The following is a 20,723-nucleotide window of genomic DNA, read 5'->3' as shown; positions in this document are numbered from 1 at the left end:
GTTCATGCCACCGTTTACATGAATTAGCTGGTCATTTGAGGATTTTAGGGGATGCGTTAGGAAAGGCTTTAAAAGCAACTTCTCAGATGTCTTTCATGTTGTTTACATAGTTAAACTTTTTTTCTTTTTTGACCTAGAAATTATAGTTAAATTCTCCCACAAGTTGGTGGCTGACAGAAATTTGCAATGTGTTCCTGGCTCTTCGCACAAAATGCAGCTCAAGGAAAAATAGCTATTTCATCTCTTGGAAGTTTCCCTAATTCAGAGGTCTGTGCGGTCTTGTCGTCTTGTTGGATTAAGCTTAAGCATTTAGTTTTGTGCACCAGTGAGGTAAACCTGTCTCTATGATGAAATATCCTTTTATTCTTACACGGTTTGTAGCATGTCTCAAAGTGAAACCAGAAACTTTCAGACCTATAACAGGGAACAGTTCTGAAATGTCACCAGGGAGCAAGCAAATTAATTTTATTCAACATTGTTAATACTTAATGTAATTTAGTTTTCCAAGATAAATCCCCAGGGTAAAAGAACAAGTTACGCACATGTTTAACTTCAGCTGTTAAGTTAATCATCGAAATTCACTGTTGCTTCCACTGCAGCGAAACATTAAGCAGTTGACTGGTCATTTTCCTGGTCACTAACCTCTCTGTCCTTGGAAAAAATAATGCAAATTTTCAAAAGATTAAAAAAAAAAAAAATCTGGCCATCACTTCTTTTGCCCTCTTTTCCGCTTTGTTATTCAGCAGTTTATGCATGGGACAAAAGGAGTCCTTTGCATTAGTCATTATTTCTACAAATTAATTACATTTGGGTTCAGTCATTTGTTTCTGGGCTTGTTTTTTATGAGCAAAAATAATAATGGAAATCCTTCAGAGGAGCAGAAATTAGACTTTTCTGAAGGAGATGTGGAAAAAGCTTGACTTGCTTCCTAGGGCTAATTTTGGTATCACTTGGTTTTGCTAGCTTAGGATAATCTGTGAGGTGTAAATGTGGAAAAACGTGAGCATCACCTGTGCCACCGTGGCTTACACACCACCCTCTATCGCTACAGCATTCCAGGAGCTGGCGTCTCTCCCTTCCTCACTTGCTTCTCCCTATAGTTTCATCTCGCACACCAGTGAATCACAGCTTGCTGCATGCAATTAAATGATCTTGATTATAACACAAATCAAATAATAAATGTCTGAACGTTTTCCCTTATTGAAAATTCATAGGAATAAATACCTAAAGTTCTCCTTCCTGTTCAGCTTTGCTCAGATTTTTGACACCTACTAGAGTTACATGTGGCCGAGTGCATCATCTCTTAAATCCCTGTTCTGATTTCCATCTGTGTGAAATGACTTAAGAACAGATGTCTTAATTGTTTTTTGCCAACAGCAATGAGAAGACTTGAGTAGAATATGACAATGGAGGCAAAATCCATAGTCGTGAGTGTGGAGGGGATGACATGCAACTCCTGTGTTCAAACCATTGAACAGCATGTCGGGAAGATGAATGGTATCCTTAACGTTAAAGTAAGTGACACTATTGCTATTTCTTACAAAGCTTTGCTCTTACGTGAGAAACCATGATAAAGTATGCATCAAGGGAGGAAGACGCGTGGAAAGAGTATATTCCGTACTTTCTGTATTTCATGGGAAGCTGATGTTAGAAGTGCCGTAGTGTATTTCTGGTAAAAGAGAAAAACAAGTGCTTACTTTACTGCAGTGGGAGCTATGTCATTACCTGTCACTCTTAAGTAATTTGCTGCTTAGTTAATTCAGTAATGAGGAAAAAAGTCAAAAAAATGCAAGAACGGGAAATTTTTTAATAAGGTACAGCAAAAACCCTAGAACTTACACTGGTAAAAAAAGCAAGCTGTCCTTGTCCCTTATACTGAATATATGTCAGTAATTGCTCACAATTTTCCAGGACTTTTCTTCTGAAACTGATGGTACACAGAGGTCACTTGCACAGGTTCAAAAGCATTTGTGGGCCTGAGATGTCCAGTTAATCACGTGGTAGTTGGCCCACCATGAAAAATAATGCTGTTTTGTTGTGGTTCATGAAATAAGACCAGCAGGTAATCCAGGGGACAAAGGAAAGTCTTGGTAGCTCTTTAAAGCATTAGAAGTTTCTTCTCCTTTGTACTGCCCATGAGAAAATGAGAGGAAGAGCAGCAGAACTATGGCCTTAAATTGTTGACAGAGCTACTTGGTTTGCCCTGAATCCAAACTTCCTTGATCTGCCTTGATTTTAACTTTTTTTTTTCTTAGAGGAGATAGCAATACTTTGTTAGTATTTTTTCTGTCATGGGCAAAATATTGGACTGTATAGTATTCCAGGATGAGCTGATTTTTCCTACACAGTACATCATTTTACAGTAGTTTTAATAATGAAAACAATGTAAAAGCTGGGAGATTCCTATTAGTTTTATGACCTAATTTGTCCTAGAAAGAACAGTCCCTACAGTAGCAGCAACAGCAAATTGCAAAGTTCAATTACTCAGTATCTGTAAGGTTCTGTAATCATGCTGTAACGTTCTGTAGTGGTGGATTTTACTGTAAAGAAGATGATATCTTCCTGATTTCACCAAAAGATAATTTTTATTTTAGTGGGTATGTCTTAGATGAACACTTTCCTTCCCAGAATAGGGTACGCTGCCTTAATTTGGCAGGCATGGGCTCCTTACCTCTAGCTGATTTTGAAGGGCTCATTGTGGTGCACCATTCTGTACAAAGGGAATTGATGCACTAGTTGGTACAGTTTCTTTTTGCCTGAAGTAGGAGTTCACGTATGCACGCTTAAATTTTGCTGAAAAAATATTTTTTTCAGCAGCAATATTTACAAGACACATAATTTTTCATCTTCCTTCAACTTTAATGGAGCCTTAACGTAATACGAGGCTATGCTCTGACACCAGAATCTGGGATCGCTGAACAGACCGTTTTAGAAATAGGGATACCGCTGTTAATATCTGCGACATGGTATGGTAAGATGAATCACTAGGTATCCATAAGCATGAAGTAAAATCAAGGATAAAAGCAGCCTGTAAAATAATATCCCCAAATAACTGACTTCAGAATTCTCCTTTTCTCCCTTATTCTTGCAAAACATTTAATCTTGTCAACCGTGCTTTTTTTTATTGTTTCAGCTAATTTCTGAGAATATACAGATGACTTGAGATAGGAGGAAGACAAATTCATGCTTTAACTTGACTGAAGACAATGTGCATCCCGTAGTGTCTTTTACATACGGAATGAAGCAGGTTTTTGTAAAGGACAGTATTAGGAGTGTTGTATTTAGGTTTTAAGGTAAATACCTCAAAACTGAATACTATTCCTAGAACTACTCTTCGTGAGAAAATTTATTACAAAAACTTAGTCTGAGTAGAATAGAACTATAAGAAACTTTTAAGAGGCCCTATTTAGCAATTATCCTCATTACAGCGTCAGAACTTCAGTTTAGCTAGATCATTTGGTTCAGAAAGGTCTCAGAATAGTAAGACAAGGTTTTGTTTAGTGATTATGGATTAGGTCAGCAAAGGAGGTGAATGTTAGATAGCTAATACAGACAAACAGAGCTGCATTTAGGTTATTTTGCCTCCAACTGCAATGAAACCAATAAACGTCCATGTTGCCAATTCTGCTAAGGCCATAATTGGGACAAAAATGAAGAAAGGCGGTTCTTAAAATTATTTAACTGGTCTAATTTAATCATGACTCTGGTCTTTAGGTTGTACCTTTGCCCAGAGGAAAGATAGAATTGAACGATAATGTGTTGGGCCTCTGGCAGGCATCGGCTTTCCCTTTTGGAAACAGCAATAATTGCGTTTGATATATCATCAGTTGGGAGCAAATTAAATTGAGGATATTTGTACCATCTGATGTGAAAGGTTAGTACTGAATCAGGACGTCTCTGGATCACCAAAATGTACAGAGAGAGGAAAAACAGCTTCTTTTAATGTTTGTCATCTGTCAAATTTCAAAACTGAATTTTGTTCTGTAAAGTCTGATGCACCTTATTGCTCACAGCCAGCTAACAGCCTGTGCCGAAGATGCCTAGAAATACTGGGCTCCTTTCACTGCTACTTAAATCTGTGGGTTTTTTCAAAGAGTGTTTTCTTCCATCCCTGTAGCCTAAGGGTAATTACAACTAACTGCAGAAATACACATGTGATTAGAATTTTTTCTCTGTGGGCTGTTTTGCTTTTGGGATTGAATTGGGTTAGTCATCGTAATTCAAGAGAGTTTGGCTGTGGAAGTTTCGTTAAATGCATTGATGCTGTCTGGGCGTCGTAAGTAAAAGTGGCCAGACTGACTTGTAAAGGATTCTGAAACCAGGCGGGGGGGGGGAATCCGTTCTTTCTAGTGGTGGTGTTGCACGGATGAGCAGAAGTTACTTTATGGTGGCTATTGGGATGGTTTTACTCTTCCAGGTGAGTAGCGATGGGTAAAATTATACTGGACAAGTATATATGCAAGTAAAAACTGTTTCTAGTCTCCTGCAGGGTGTTAGTTCTCATCTGTTAGTATTGCAGTTTGCTAAAGCGTTTTGGTTTTTTTCCCCTTGCAAGGTATCTCTAGAGGATAAGAATGCAGTCGTCATTTATGACTCAAAACTGCAGACTCCAGCAACACTGCAGGAAGCGATATATGACATGGGGTTTGATGCGACATTAGCTGATTCAAACCCACAACCTGTTTTACCTGACACTATTTTCCTTGCTATTCCTACTCAGTCAGCTCTAACGTCTAAACAGATCTGTAGTACGCTACTAAAGAACAAAGGTATCGTGGACGTTAAAATGTCCTCCGATCACAAAACCGCAGTGGTGACTTTCATTTCTTCCATTATAAATGGCAAGCAGATTATCCAAATGATCCCAGGAGTAAATTTAAATACCTCTGCACCAGAGGTAACGCCTGGAACTTGTGAAGATTCCAGCTGGTCTCAAGCAAGTAGCGTTGTGCTGCGCCTGAAAGTAGAGGGGATGACTTGTCATTCCTGCACCAGCACCATTGAGGGGAAGATTGGCAAACTGCAAGGAATTCAGCGGATTAAAGGTAAAACCTTGGTGTATTTTTATTGCCTGTTATAGAAATATCTAATACCAGATGTCTTTTTTCATATTGTAATTATTATTCATTTACGTTTTCTGTTCAATTGAAAATTAATATTGGCACATATTAATTTAGATACAATATGTGATTGTATCTAAAAGGTAAGACAAAATTACCTGTATAAATAGCTTTGGCATAAATGTATTGCCACAGACCCCTGATAAAAGGATAAATTTCATAATGCTATTTGTGAAAGTTCTGGGGAGAGAGCAAAAAATCGAGGAAAAGAGGAACTGAAAATTGTTGTGGTACTAGACAAAAAATGGTTGAAGAACTAAATTGTTTGATATTTACCAAACCAATTAAATCTCTTTTCTATTGCAGTTACATTTCTGAGCATTTAAAGCATTTTTTGAAGCTTTGACAAGATCTGTTGCTCTTAGGGCAACGTGCTTATTATGCTTAGGGCAGTAACCCACGCTTATTTTTATTGCTTAATTTTCAGTGTCCCTGGACAATCAGGAAGCTGTTGTTGTCTACCAGCCTCATCTAATTACAGCAGAAGAAATAAAACATCAGGTTGAAGCTGCGGGTTTCACAGCATCTTTCAAAAAGCAGCCTAGACCCCTCAAGCTCAGTGTCGTGGACCTGGAGAGGCTGAGGAATACTCAGACCAAAGGCTCCGAGACAGTCCGGAAAGAAAACTTGAATGCAAACGATACAAAGACAGTTGTCTTCAGAATTGATGGCATGCACTGCGGTTCATGTGTCCTCAATATTCAGAGTACCATATCAGCACTCCCATCAGTATCAAGTATAGTTGTTTCATTAGAGAAGAAATCTGCTATTATAAACTATAACCCAAACTTAATTAGCATGGATGTACTGAGAAAAGCCATAGAGGCAGTGTCTCCAGAGACATTTAAAGTCAGCCTTCCTGACGAATGTGAAAATGTAGCACTTTTCCCCACGCTGGCGTCTCCGCTGAAGTCTTTTCACCCAGCTCTGAAGGATGCTAGCCAGCCGCTTACTCAAGTTGTTGTGATAAATATCGAGGGAATGACTTGCAACTCTTGTGTGCAGTCCATTGAGGGAGTCGTATCCCAAAAGGCAGGTGTAAAATCCATTCATGTCTCTCTCGTAAATGGTAATGGGACTATCGAATACGACCCTCTGCAAACATGCCCAGAAGACTTGCGATCCTCAATAGAGGATATGGGATTTGATGCATCTTTTTCAGGTAATGACATATTAAACTTTTAAGTTTAAAAGGATTATGCAGTTCTGTTTAGGATTTGGTACCACCCAAGATGAAATTTAGCAGTTGATGTATGCTTCGCGCTTGACAAGAGAAGCTTTATATCTTCACTGTCCATGAGATAAGTATGTGTGCACTTCCTTTAATACATCAGATTAATTAAAAATTACTGAGATACCTGGAAGTATAAATATGTCAAATACTGATGTTCAACTAGTGCTCCAGTTTGCTACTGTATAATATTCATGGCATGAATATGGAATTGGAACTTTGCTAACTGCGAATATTACAGATTGCTGTGCTGGAGTTTCTTTAATAGCGAATTATCAAAGACTTGGCTCCTGTGGAGTAACTAATGAAGGGATGTTTAACCAGGCTCAGGTGTGACTGAGGAGTGACAAGAATCTGAAGAGTGTGGACATAACTGAGGAAGTTAAAACGATGCTGTTGTGAGATAACCCTGGTAGGCAGCTAAGCACCACCCAGCCACTCGCTCACTCCCCCACGGTGGGAGGGGGAAGAGAAGCGAAAACTTGTGGATTGAGATTAAGATAGTTTTATAGGTCAAGCAAAAGTTGTGTGTGCAAGAAGCAAGAAGCTTCTTCCCCAGCTTTATATGCAGAGCATGACATCATACAGTCTGGAATATCCATTGGGATCAGCTGTCCCGGCTGTGTCCCTTCCCAACTTCTTGTGCCCCCCCAGCCTCCTCACCGGAGGACTTAATGTAAGCAGTAACTCTGTGTAAGCACTGCTCAGCAGTAACTAAAACATCGGTGTGTTCCCAACACTGGCCACAGATCCAGAAGATAGCACCATATGAGCTGCTATGAAGAAAATTAACCCTGTCCCAGCCAAAACCAGTACAGATGCTTACTGTGGTGACTGGTATGCTAAAAGTAATTGCACAGTGGGAGCAGAAGGCTAGGTGATAGAATGCAGAAGACTTACGATGAGAATACGGGTGAACATGAATAGGAAGAGAGGCTTCCTGAGGGTACAGGGAAGCTCCATTTCTTGATTCAGTAAGATTAAATTTTGAGAAATACAGTACATGAGCTATTTCGTGGCAATAACTGAAGAAGTGGTCAGGTGCTGCCATTTAATTGCTTTCATACTGCTCCTGCAGAAACAGCATCTCCCGAATTGCTGTAAGCAGCAGTTGTCTAGTTTGAGAGCCCTTCTCTAAGGTCAAAACCACTCGCTTTGCTTACGAAACGTGCACTTGCTTACCAAATTCAGCTTTGTGCCCCAGGTAAAGTCAGTAACATTGTGGGTAAAACTAATGTTGGAGAGTTTTAGCTTATAACCTGCAGAAGAGGACAAAGTATGTGCAACAGAACAGACAAATATAATGAGGATGCAAAAGGAAAAAGAACAGAACAGTCAATCAGTTAATCAGTTAAATAAGTTAATCAGGAAGTTAATCAGTGGCCCAACTCTTTGTCGTGTCATCTTTTCCTTGCTTTTAATTGACAGACAAATGGATGAATCTGATTGACAAGGCATGTACAATTACCACTTTTTGGTCTAAATCTACAGGAGCGTGTATTTATGGCTGGTGTAGTACCAGCTCATACCTCATTGCAATGGCTATTCGTAATGGCATGAATTGCAATCTTCTTTTCAGCAAAGGCAATGGCTCAGCCCTCACCCAAAGTGCAGCTGGAATCCCACAAAACTGAGCCTCCCTCCAAAGTGCCACCCACCCACCTTGCTAGACAAGAGACAAAGACTATATCGAAGTGCTATGTCCAAGTCACAGGAATGACATGTGCTTCATGTGTCGCCAACATTGAGAGAAATTTGAGAAGAGAAGATGGTAAGATACATGTCAATGTAATCTGTTAAATTTCTCTTTTGGAGAATCCATCCAGCTTTTTGTACAGCATTTTTAACGGGTGGGTTGTCTAGAGAAGTGCCATTGCTGGTGTGTTTCGTGGGTGAGAACATAGTCTGCTCACTGTTGGTTCATGGGGTGAAAACAAGGTCGTTCTCGCTGCTTTGGGGTCATGCTGGCTAGAGACTGCCTTTGCAAAAGCAGGAGTTGGAGTCCTCCAAAGAGAATATAGGGGTCAGTTATGGATCCTTTTGAAACTAAAACAAATCTTTTCTACTGGAGGGACGTGCTCAGGTCTGCAACTTAAAGGCAGAAGCATATGTGCCTGTATTAGGAAGGGAGCTATTAGAGAGGGACAGAATTAATACGGATTAAAGAGACATGAGTTAATTTAGGTCTGCAAGTCAGGACAACTCTGTCTATCTTCTGTCAGTGTAATGATTATATTTGCAGGACAAATAGTTGCATGACTATGATGTAATGAGGAGTCGTTAATGTAGACTGTTTAATTACTGTAATGAAGATGGATGTGTTCCAAGTTAACCTGGAATTTAATTTTTTTCGTCCTAGAAAATGGATGAATCTAAAACCTTTTCACTTAGCGTACAGTAGAATTGCACATTGTTACATCTGCCCTTTCTCATGCATGTTCTCTTTTGAAGAAGTAAATGTTCTCTTTTAGAAGTTGTAAATGCAGATCAGAAAAATATGCAGAACTGTGTTTTAGAGGAATTTCTTTTAAGTAAAAATAGATCATCTTTTCGTGTAGCATAGATTGAATGTTTGGAATTAGGCTATTAAAAACATGAAACTCGTGGAGTAATACTTTCATCTGTCACACCTACACTTAGCTGCTTTTGTTGCATTGTTGATGTAGCTTTCAAAAATGATGACGTTTTTCGTTATGTGTACCTACAATATGGTAGCTTTCTCAATTTCAAGGAATTGCTATTGTGCCGTCATGCTACCGTAAACGCAGTGTTTATCTTAAACACGATCTGCCATTCACACGTTTTGTTTTCCAGGAATACATTCGATACTTGTTGCCCTAATGGCAGGAAAGGCAGAAGTGAGGTATAATCCTGCTGTCATACACCCTTCAGCCATTGCAGAGCTCATACGGGAACTGGGATTTGGAGCTACGGTGGTGGAAGACTGTGGAGAAGGAGATGGAATTCTGGAACTTGTTGTAAGCTAGTAATTAAAACCTACCATCCCCATCTTTATTACTTTTATCTGTGCTTGTGTAAGTGTCCACTTCCTAACGTGTTAATCACATAATAGAGCTTAATTTACAAAAAATAAAGCATAAGAGTACATCAGGTATGGATCACAAACTGTATTTTGTCCTACAAACTGTGCTGGCTCAGTGCTACACTGAAGTTGGAGAAATACTCCTCTTGTTTTGATTACTCTGCCTACTGCAGGAATTTCCTTTTTTTTGTTACTTTTTTGTGACCGAGTCTAGCTCGGTGTACCTCAGCTCTGAGCTTGAAGAGCCAGCAGAGCTTTGGCAGAGCTTAATAACCTCGTCTCTATGCTATGCTTCCTCTGTAGTGCTCTCATCCCCAACTAGAGAGCTCCAGCTGACTGCTTCAAACCCCAGAAACATGCAATAAGTAATTCAGGATAGTCATAAGCACTTTTTCTTTTCCTACCTTTTGAGATGCCTTTATCAAATAACCTGTGGTTTCGATAACAGGAAGGAACGTTTATTTTACAGGTGAGAGGAATGACATGTGCTTCTTGTGTACACAAAATAGAATCCACCCTCATGAAGACTAACGGTGTCTTATACTGCTCAGTAGCACTTGCCACCAACAAAGCACACATTAAATATGATCCTGAGATTATAGGTCCTCGAGATGTTATACAAGTGATCAAGGTACGTCTCATGAAGGCGTCAAGTCTCATAAAATATCCTGTGTCCTTAGAGGAGTTACGTACCCTGGAAACAGAAGGGAAGACTATTAAAGGAAAAAATATCTCTCTTCTTCCATCTGCTATCTTCTTAGTGCAGGTTTCTGCAGATAATATGTGTGTTCTTGCTCAATGCTGTATTACGACTTTGCCTAAGTTTCTGAACAGAAATGCTAGGAAAGCCAGGCTATGGTAGAAGAAGATACCAGCTATAGGTTTGCAGAAAAATAAAGCACGTCCATGAGTACTGTACCAGGAGAGAGGTGAAATAAGTTTCTTGGCTCTCTCCCTCAATTTCTTTACTTCTGTGCTTCAGGAATAACCATTTTGGAAAGCCAGTTTTTAGAATAGCATTTTAATGTTCTAGAAAGGTTGGTTTCTACATCAGATTGTTTTTCTGTCTTCGCAAGGTAACTAGGAACAATTGTATCAGAATGTTGTTAAATCAAATTGTAAGACTGGCATCATCCATAATCTGGCAATAACTTCATAGGAGCATATATAAGTGTCTTTAAAAATCAACTGTTCTCTTTTTCATTATGCTTTTTTCCTTAGGATTTAGGTTTCACTACTTCGTTAGTCAAAAAAGATAGATCTGCTAGTCATCTAGATCACAAACAGGAAATAAGGCAGTAAGTATTCCTGAACATATTCAGATTCTGTAAACTTCTTTGATTCTTCTTTTTTCACCGGTAGTAAAGTTATGAGTTCTTGTTGTGTGACTGTGCAGACTTGCTAGCAAAAATGTTATCCAGCACTTGACTGCAAAACAAATTTTTTTTTTTCTTTTTTTTTCTTTTTTTAAATCTGAGGTGGAAAAGGTCTTTTGTTGTGAGTCTCGTTTTCTGTATTCCGGTCATGGGGCTGATGATTTACATGATGGTTATGGACAACCAGCTTTCAGATGCTCACGCACATCACAACATGAGCAGTGAGGAAATGGAGGCCCTTCACTCCTCTATGGTCCTGGAATACCAGCTCCTGCCAGGATTGTCTGTTATGAATTTTCTGTCGTTTTTACTCTGTGTCCCCGTACAGGTAAGCGGGGAATATGATGACGAGTTTGCTGGGCTTAAGCACTCAAAATGGAAGACGATGAAGAAATGAAATTTGAAAAGTGGTTGTAATTGTACTGGTTGGAAAAGCTTTTGAGGTGCTCCTGCTGTTGCCAAAATGAGAGGTGCTAGGGACGGTTGCGGGCGGGCCGATGGGCGTAGAGGTGCTCTGCAGCCAGGCAGCATCTGAGGCAGCCCGCCTAGCCCCGCGGGTGGGCGCGGGGACGGGAGAGGATGCGGGAGCACCGTGGTAGAGATCGTAGCCCTTGGCTGGCACTGGGTTTTGTTCAGGAAGAGGTGGAGAAGGCAAATAACACAAATAAAATGGGTGTCTCCCTCTCTTCCGGAGGTGCTGCTGTGTGTTACAAATGTGTGTATGAAATACAAACTGATGCTCTTATTACAGGTGTTTGGAGGCTGGCACTTCTATATACAGGCATACAAAGCACTGAAGCACAAAACTGCGAATATGGACGTGCTCATTGTTTTGGCAACCTCCATTGCGTTCATCTACTCGTTTGTTATTCTTCTAGTTGCAATGGCCGAGAAAGCAAAAGTAAACCCTGTAACGTTCTTTGACACTCCTCCTATGCTATTTGTGTTCATCTCATTGGGCCGGTGGCTAGAGCATGTTGCGAAGGTAAGGAAAATAAAAGCCCATAATATCTACAAGCTGCAAGACATTAAGAATGATTTCAGAATGTTGCATACCTTTAAAAAAAAAAAAATCCCATGAAAAAGCTTTGTTAGGTTCTTTTAACCTTCTTTGTAAAATCATCTTCAGTAACTGAACTAGTAAAAATATGAAATGACAATATAAGTCTGTTTGCAGAAAGTATTTTCTTAATAGGGTAAATTGCAACATGTGCAGTTGTCATTTACCCAGCGATTTTTATTCAATAGCATAGTCAGAAAAATATGAAAATTATTATTCTAGGGTAAAACATCAGAAGCACTGGCAAGACTAATTTCATTACAAGCTGCTGAAGCTACTATTGTTACCTTGGGCCCTGATAACGTTCTTTTAAGGTATCTTGCTTTGTCATTTGCTTTTTCTGTTGTTCCTTTTTTGTTGTTAATATGCTTGATTCACAGACGTATGGTTGCCATTCTATAGAACTATGAAGGAAATAACTTCAGATTTGCTGGCAGATTTGCCAGATATAAATGTGAAAATGCAAGAAAAAAAAATGCTGCTCTGATTTGTTATGTTGGAATCTTGCTAATTTTTGCTGTGATAAGAAAACTAGTGGATTTTCTCAACTGGAAAGTAAATAGAATGATAAAATAATCATAGTGCTCTTTTAAAATGGCCTTTCTTGTGACAAATTTTGTATACATTAACAATGTCAACCAACGGGATTATGCTTTGTGTATAGTGACAACTCCTTTTGCCTGGGTAACTTAGTTAACGATCTCTTATTAAAAACACTTCGCACCATTCTAGCGAAGAGCAAGTTGACGTTGAACTGGTTCAACGAGGTGACATTGTCAAAGTGATCCCAGGAGGCAAATTCCCAGTGGATGGTCGTGTTATTGAAGGACACTCTATGGTAGACGAATCTCTTATCACAGGTAAGCATTTGCTTTTTGCGAGTGTAAAAATGTTTTTCTTTCCTTTAAATGAATCTGGGGAAGGGAAGTTGAAGCTGATGTGCCATGACAAGGATGAGGGGAACGTTAGGAGTTGATAGCTATTACAATACTGCTGAAAAAGATACCTTAGTATCTGTTGTTGACCTTTCCTTAGGTGAAGCGATGCCCGTGACTAAAAAAGCTGGCAATACAGTTATTGCAGGTTCTATTAATCAGAATGGATCACTGCTGATTTCAGTTCTTTCCCAGATTGTTAAACTTGTGGAGGAGGCCCAGACCTCAAAGGTAGGGTATTACCAAATTAAGCATTTGGTTTTTTGTCTTACCGTTTAGGCATCAGCATACCAAATCATTTGAAGAGTGGTTAAGATTGTTTAGATTGGAATTGCAGTAGCATAATGAAGTATCTTGCTGAGTAAGGACTTTGATACAGTCTACTGTTCCAAGTCTCATCGTCTTATTAAGTAAATACATAATTATAGCACGTAGTATGCCAAATGTGCTGCAAACAGAAGCTGTGATTATGTCTGAAGGCATAGACAAGAGTAAGCAGAACGTTGCTGGAGCTGACGTGTGTTTCTCCTTCCTAGGCTCCTATCCAGCAATTTGCAGACAAACTTAGTGGCTACTTTGTTCCTTCTATTGTGGCTGTCTCTGTGGTTACACTTTTTGCCTGGATTATAATTGGATTTGTGGATTTTGAAATAGTAGAAAAATACTTTCTGGTAAGTAAGTCTCCTTAAACACCTTCGGAGATATTTAAAAAATAGTTAGCCTACAAGTCTATCAGACAGCAATGGTTCCCTTTCCGAATGATCTTGCAGGAGTTGCTGACTATAGGTATTATATTATTGTTATTGTTGTTGTTATATTTTTCACGTTATATATTTTTTACACAATATCACGCCTACTTTTATACTTGAAGAGAATCTGCAGTAATTAATCAACTCTTGAAAGTTAGTATTAAAAAAGAAGTTTATTTTAAAAAAAGTAAATACTAAACATCAAAATTTCCCAGTTTCCATTCCTCCTCTGGGGGGAAAAGAAGTCCCTTGTGTCACAAGCTCCAATTCTGCATCTGGTTCTGTTAGCATAGCTCTGCGTAAATTCATCTTTGAAATCAGTGGAATTCATTTTCATTGTAGATGCCAGAGGAGGATGAGGATCCGAACTTGTATCTGAGCGTTGCTTAGATCACAGGTTTCTTGGTTCATGACTATTTCCGATTAGGATTTATTAGTTCCCAGGAAAGCAATCTTCACACCCTCTTTCTTTGTTATTGTATATATTGTTGTTAGAGTATCTTTTACTACATTACAGCGTAAAAGACTTGCAGCATGTGGTACCTTATTTAGGAAAATGTCCTATAAATAAAACAGATCGCGGGTATATGCAGTATAGAACAGAACTTAGTCATTAGTTTATTAGTCATTAATCTTAGCTTTTGCGTAATTTGCCTGTGCTTTACTTTTAAAGATTTAGCTTGCATACTTGCAGATTTTTTTAACATCAAAAGCAATGTGTAGTTGAACACATTGTTCAATTTCTTCTATTACTAAAATAACCTTCTGTCACTAGGGTTACAATAAGAGCATTTCTGCAGCCGAAGTGATAATCCGCTTTGCTTTCCAAGCCTCTATCACAGTCCTGTGTATTGCTTGCCCCTGCTCTCTGGGATTAGCCACCCCGACAGCTGTGATGGTTGGTACTGGAGTAGGAGCTCAGAATGGCATACTGATCAAAGGAGGAGAGCCGTTAGAGATGGCACATAAGGTAGGAAACGCGGGTTGTCGTTACAAGAACTTTAAGGGTTGGTATCGGCGGCATTTTGCTGCTTTGGTGCCTGAGCAGATCGTTACGTGTACGTCAGTCCACCTTAGTAAGTGGCGTATGACCAGTAGATGTTGGGTAGTTTGGTTACGTGGGGTGGTTTTCCGAGGAAGGTAAACATTAAAGCTGTGTTCACTGAATGCAGTCTTCCTGTTTTGGCGCAGGTGAAGGTGGTTGTGTTTGACAAAACAGGTACTATTACTCATGGGACCCCAGAAGTGATGCAGGTGAAGTTTCTAGTGGAGAGTAACCAACTACCACATGACAAAATGCTGGCGATCCTGGGGACTGCAGAGAGTAATAGCGAGCATCCTCTTGGAGTAGCAATAACAAAATACTGCAAAAAGGTAAGTTGATTATACAGGAGAAGACTAGTGTTGTGGTAGAACACTCTTGCAGTAATTAATACGTACGAATAGTCTTGTGTTATTTAGAAAGTAATTGACATATTCAGTTGAGAAAGCTGAATATTGTGGAGCCGCATAAATCACTTAATACCATGTCAGATGCACTGGATACTCAAACTTACTTTTTGATGACTGATGAATATTCCACTGCTCCTGTTAGAGTTAGTTTGACTGCACTTTGTGGGGTTTGTAAATGCAGCATGTTCTTATATATTTTAAAATTTTCTTAGTTTGCATCCTTTTTCTTTAGGAACTGGACTCAGAAGCCCTTGGGACATGTACAGATTTTCAGGTAGTTCCAGGTTGCGGCATTAGTTGTAAAGTCACCAATATTGAAGCATTACTCTACAGGCAAGATAAAATGGTCGAAGAAAACAATATTAAAAATATGACACTTGTGAAAATTGAGGAAAATATGGACGAATTGGTGCAGCCTGCTTTGATTATTGATGCTGAACTACCAAGTAAGCTAACTCTGGTTTATAGAATAAAATGGGTAATTTTTGCTTTTGTGTCTTTAGGCTCCTTAAGAAAGAGGTCACTTAGCCTTGGAGAACTGGCCTTGCATCAAGGCACACATGAAGTAGTTGGTTAATAGTTTATTTCACGTTCGCACATCACTCGGGACGTTTTGGTTAAACACGATTTGAAGTTACATGTTGAAGACGGAGCTGGAAAATCACATGGGAATTGTCTTTCAGCTCCCTCTGTTTTACTTTGCTTCATCCCAAGTTACCATTTGCTAGCCAAAATGATGTATATTTGCACAACCGACTGGTTTTTAATCAAGAACAGCCCATTGTTAGATCTTTTGACTATATTGGGCTGTTACATATAAATTAGAAACACTGAGAAAGGGACTTGGTCCTTTTCTGTCCTTTGACCTGTGATTCTTGGTCCACTGGCATGGTAACTACCCACTACTGAAGAAATGTTACCTTCTCGTCAAGAACACAAGTATTGAGAAAGACTTTGTCTTTGGATTCTCTGTAATGATATTTCAGTGCATCCTGGGAGAACCTGGATAGGATTAGCCGGAGGGAAGTTTCCTGGTTATCCATATGATGGTACGATTGTATTTTCTTCCTTCAGCTAACATGACTTCTCAGACATACTGTGTTCTCATTGGGAACCGAGAATGGATGAACAGAAATGGCCTCGTTGTTAAAAATGAAGTTGATAAAGCTATGATGGAACATGAGCGGAGAGGTCGCACGGCAGTTCTCGCAGCTGTTGATGGTAAGTTCAATGCTGTCTTTCTCAGAGGTTGATTTGTCACTATTTAAATAGAAAATACTAAGTAGTAATGTCATAGCAGTTTTACCTGAAGCAGAATAGTGGGATGAAAAGAGATGATTAGCTAGTTTCATAACACTTTCATATGAGAAAGATCTCTTCTTGCCTTTCTTAGTTGACAGGAGAGTTGGACATAATGCAAAGACTTCAAAGAGAGCAAAGAGGAAGAAGGGAGAAAAAAGGAATTTTTTTGGGTTGGACAGTCTGTGCTCATATTGCCTTAAACGTTGTTGCCCTGATTATCTCTTCTCATTCTTTTTACTGTTGATATTGCTGTTTCTGGAATTGGTCTTATTGGGGCGGGGGGGGGAAAGTTACGTTGTTTTTTTTTTTTCCTAAAGCAATGAAGATCTTTATTACATAATAAACACATTCTTTCTTTCTGTTCTTTTAGGAGTGCTTTGTGGCTTGATAGCTATTGCTGATACTGTGAAACCAGAAGCTGAGCTGGCAGTCTACACTTTGAAGAGTATGGGATTAGAAGTTGTCCTAATGACTGGTGACAACAGCAAAACAGCAAGATCTATTGCCTCCCAGGTAAGCTGTTACATGCGTGTTTGGGTTTGAAGCTTGCTACAGCCCACTTACAGGAAGCATGTTGTGTCATGTTGATACTGCTTGTGGCTGGCGTGGAACTGGTCTGTTGTGAAAAACAGACAAACTCACATGGGGATGGAATGAAAAAAGCCTTTTTGAATGGAAGCAGCATCAGCTTTGAATTCAAGCTGTTTTCATATCAGATGGGTTTGGTCTTCAGCTCACGAGTGATAACATGGGCTTCAACCTTCCTAGTCACATTATTAAAGGCAGAAGCTTCGATAGCTAGTAGAAAAGCTGCAAGACAGTTCTGTACTTTCTCCCTCTCTTAGGTTGGCATCACCAAAGTGTTTGCAGAGGTTCTTCCCTCCCACAAAGTAGCCAAAGTGAAACAGTTACAAGACGAAGGAAGACGGGTGGCCATGGTTGGAGATGGTATCAATGACTCCCCGGCTCTTGCTATGGCCAACGTGGGAATTGCTATTGGCACGGGTACTGATGTCGCCATTGAGGCAGCTGACATGGTTCTAATTAGGGTAAGAAATAAGAGTGCCTCATTAAAATGAGATGATACGAAGGGTTAGAAGGCTCAGGATGTCTCGAATGAATCTGACCACTGCTGAGGTGTGCAGCCTTCATCAGCCAGGAGCAGAGAAGAGATTATCTTCATCATGTTTTAGTGTAGCGGTAACTATTTTATGGAGGAAACTTCCCCATTTTCTAGGTACTACAAGTTTTCTAAGTACTGCAAGTTTTGGGGTAGTTAAAGTTTGAGAGTGGGCAAAGGAGGAAAAAGTGACCTGACCTTTGGCAAACATAAGTTATATTTCAGTAACATACAGCAGTAAATCCAAGGTTATAGTCACGTCTTCCTGTGTATCGAGAACACCTTGACAGCAACTGGAGTCAGCGTCTAGAGCTGCGCTGTGTGGTGCTGTATACGTCGCTTGGATTACGATGACATCTGGAATAAGATTGGCGCTGATTGTACGGGCTCTATGCAGACAAACTAGAGCAGCCTACAGAGTAATTACTCCGTATAGTCTGTTACGTCTAGCGTATGGTAGTTAGCTTTAAAATAGGAGTATGACACTACATGTATGCTTTTTTCCCCCTCTCTTTGACTTCTCCAATAAACATATTAACTTGCAGGATGACTTGATGGATGTGGTAGCAAGTATAGATTTATCAAGAAAAACTGTGAAAAGGATCCGGATCAACTTTGTCTTTGCTCTAATTTATAATCTCATCGGAGTTCCCATAGCTGCTGGTATGTGAATGCTTCCCTGCAGCAATAAGGTGGTGCTGAGTGAGTAGAAGGTTGCAGTGTTTATTGTTGTGTGGAAGAGTATCCATTTTCTTTATTTCTGGCTGTCAGTAAGTGCAGAGTTCTCTGCCTGGGGATGTTGCAGTGATATACTTGTGAGCTGTCCTCCTCCCACGTTATGGCTATTGTGGATATGCTCAGCACGTCAAAATAACTTCAAGATAAAAGGTTTATTGAATGAGCCTGATCCTGTGAACAAGCAGTTTACTGCAAGGCAGGCAAGACTTGCCTGCCTCTGAATTTCAGACTGCATCAGTGACACATCCAGCTGTATTTGCCTGTAGGTTCTAGCTCGGATAAACAACAAATATTTAATAAATAAGTATTTGTGTTCTAACACTAAACTAAAATCCTTTTTATTAACATACAGAAATACAATTAAAACTAGACAATCCATGTGAAATTGTATGTGTTAACATGTGAATAATGCTGTGTTCCTAATCTGAACTTCCTGCTATTTTACTTTTCTAGGTGTCTTCCTGCCCATTGGTTTGGTTTTACAGCCCTGGATGGGATCTGCAGCAATGGCTGCCTCCTCTGTTTCTGTCGTGCTTTCTTCTTTGCTGTTAAAGATGTGAGTATGAACAATTCTGTGGCTCATGATTTGGATTTGAACCTCAGGTCTTTCCCTTTGAGTGGCAGAAGAGAAGTGTGGGACTGTAACAGTTCTCACAGCTTTTTGAAGAACAGTTCAGGCAGGTCTGTGTTTAACAGCAGTTGGTTTTGTTCTTGCTTGGGAAGAGGAGTCAGTTGGTCCAAAACATTTCAGACAATAGCGTGTCAAAATGTCGTTTCTAATGTGAAGAGAAACATACAAATCAGAAGTGTGCTCAGAATGGAAAATTCCTTAGTGGCCTCTTGTATATTCGTGAGGAATCTTGTCAGGTTTCTGAGGCGGTGCAGCTGTAAACACCACGCTGACCCTGAGGATTGTTGCAGTAAGTAAACCAAGCTGTTTCACTGCGTTATTGTTCCTCATTCTGCCCTTAGCATTCCCACCACCATGCTACACTACTCCTATCTTTTGCTATTTAGTTAAACATACGAGGTTTCAGAAGAAGGAGAGTAGAAGTAAATGATAGCTACAGTGGTCTGCTCCCAGTAGATATATATTTTTTTAATATATTTTTATATTTAAACATATAGATATGTTTTGCAGATGCTCAGCACCACCGAAACAGTTAAAGCTGACGTGTGTGACTCGGTATTTACCCATTCTTCTGCGTCCTGGACAGAAAGCACTGAATTAGCTTCTCGTTGTATAGTAGCCTTGCAAAATCTGAAACTTTCATCACTGTATAGTCGATCAAGTTATAAATAACTCTGGCTTGTGCATGATCATAGCTAGTTTCTTTCCATATTTTAGTGTACTGTACTTCAACCTGAGATGTATTGTCATCTTTTGTTTTTTTCTTCCTTAGGTACCAGAAACCAAGTTCTGAGAAACTCGAGTTCCGGGCCCGTGGCCAAATGAGGCACAAGAGCCCGTCAGAAATCAGTGTCCACATTGGAATTGATGAGACTGGGACAGGCTCCCCTAAACTGAGCTTAATGGATCGAATCATCAATTACAGCAGAGCCTCTATCAATTCTCTCCTTTCAGATAAGCGTTCAGTGAACAGCATAGTTCTTCATGAACCAGATAAGCATTCACTTTTGGTGCCAGATTTTGGAGAAGATGATGACACAGCATTATGAAAGACTTGCCCCTCCCACCCCTGCTAAGCAAGAAAAAAAAAAAAAAAAACCTGAAGCAAAATGAAAAACCAACCAAAACAGCTATCGAGAAGTCTGTGCATGTACTGACCATTTCTGGAGGTCTTTTCAGATTTATTTCTTCTTTAATGTAGAAAACTAGTTTTGGCAGTGACTTTCCAGGGTCTTTTTTTTTTTTAAACTAGACTTACCAAAAAAAATGGTGCAGGGGCTGTGTTGCCATTCCATCAAGCTTGAAGTATAGGTTTTTTTTGTTTGGCAAAAAGTCAAAATACAATTAAGGAAACTTAAGGAACCAGAAACTTATTTCCCAGCCTTGTAACAGGCTACTTTATGCCTAGTCAAGTTTAGTACTGTGTTAAAAAATTATAAATTACTGCATCTGCAAAATACTGAAGGTTCTGTGTTTGCAGATAGACGTGCCTTACTTCAGAACTTCCAGGACCCCGCTTGTTTCCGTAGCCTTCTACCAGAAATGGTTCCTCCCAAATGCCTTTTCTTCTTACAAACACCTGGTTCCACCTTTTCCCACTGCCAGCTTCAAATCATCTCGCCATTTGTGATCTGGATTCCTGCGAGGCAGAACGGAGAGGTTTTGGGTTTGCTTTCTAACACCATACCTGCACGCAACTCTACACATCCATGCCCCAGTACACTCCTACTACTAAGACTGTCTCCTTGAAGGTTGAATGGGTTGGGAGATGTGCTCATTCCCAACCTCTCCTAAGCCAGAAACTCCTGCAACACCTGAACACGATATGAATGTGATGTGGTATTGGCCAAAATGTTTAGCTTTTAAGGCAGCAGTGTGGTTAGTGCTCACTACCAAAATCTACTAGCACTCCTGAAATGAACCATAATAGTGCAGATCCAGGCCTTGTGAATTAAGACAGTCTTAA

The 20,723-nt window shown here is 39.7% G+C and overlaps 1 protein-coding gene across 2 annotated transcripts; it reads left to right on the top strand.

Moving 5' to 3' along the window:
* Positions 1 to 1,406: 1,406 nt before the first annotated feature.
* On the top strand, positions 1,407 to 19,919 carry ATP7A (ATPase, Cu++ transporting, alpha polypeptide). 2 transcript variants are annotated; one of them, XM_010284602.1, is made up of 23 exons: positions 1,407 to 1,514; positions 4,556 to 5,045; positions 5,548 to 6,282; positions 6,650 to 6,681; positions 7,948 to 8,122; positions 9,166 to 9,329; positions 9,864 to 10,025; positions 10,616 to 10,692; positions 10,873 to 11,098; positions 11,522 to 11,755; positions 12,053 to 12,144; positions 12,563 to 12,690; positions 12,866 to 12,996; positions 13,302 to 13,436; positions 14,290 to 14,484; positions 14,706 to 14,888; positions 15,199 to 15,412; positions 16,041 to 16,187; positions 16,639 to 16,781; positions 17,114 to 17,317; positions 17,934 to 18,051; positions 18,580 to 18,682; positions 19,530 to 19,919. In XM_010284602.1, exons 1-23 carry the CDS (start codon positions 1,407 to 1,409, stop codon positions 19,804 to 19,806), a joined length of 4,473 nt encoding a protein of 1,490 aa, XP_010282904.1. In that variant the 3' UTR covers positions 19,807 to 19,919. The 2 variants fall into 2 exon arrangements, with proteins under 2 accessions (XP_010282904.1, XP_010282905.1); XM_010284603.1 differs by lacking the exon at positions 11,522 to 11,755.
* The last annotated feature ends 804 nt before the right edge of the window (positions 19,920 to 20,723 follow it).

Source organism: Phaethon lepturus, unplaced genomic scaffold (genome assembly GCF_000687285.1).
Source record: "Phaethon lepturus isolate BGI_N335 unplaced genomic scaffold, ASM68728v1 scaffold24623, whole genome shotgun sequence".
Taxonomy (NCBI): Eukaryota; Metazoa; Chordata; class Aves; order Phaethontiformes; family Phaethontidae; genus Phaethon; species Phaethon lepturus.
This window is presented reverse-complemented; position numbering and strand designations above follow the sequence as displayed.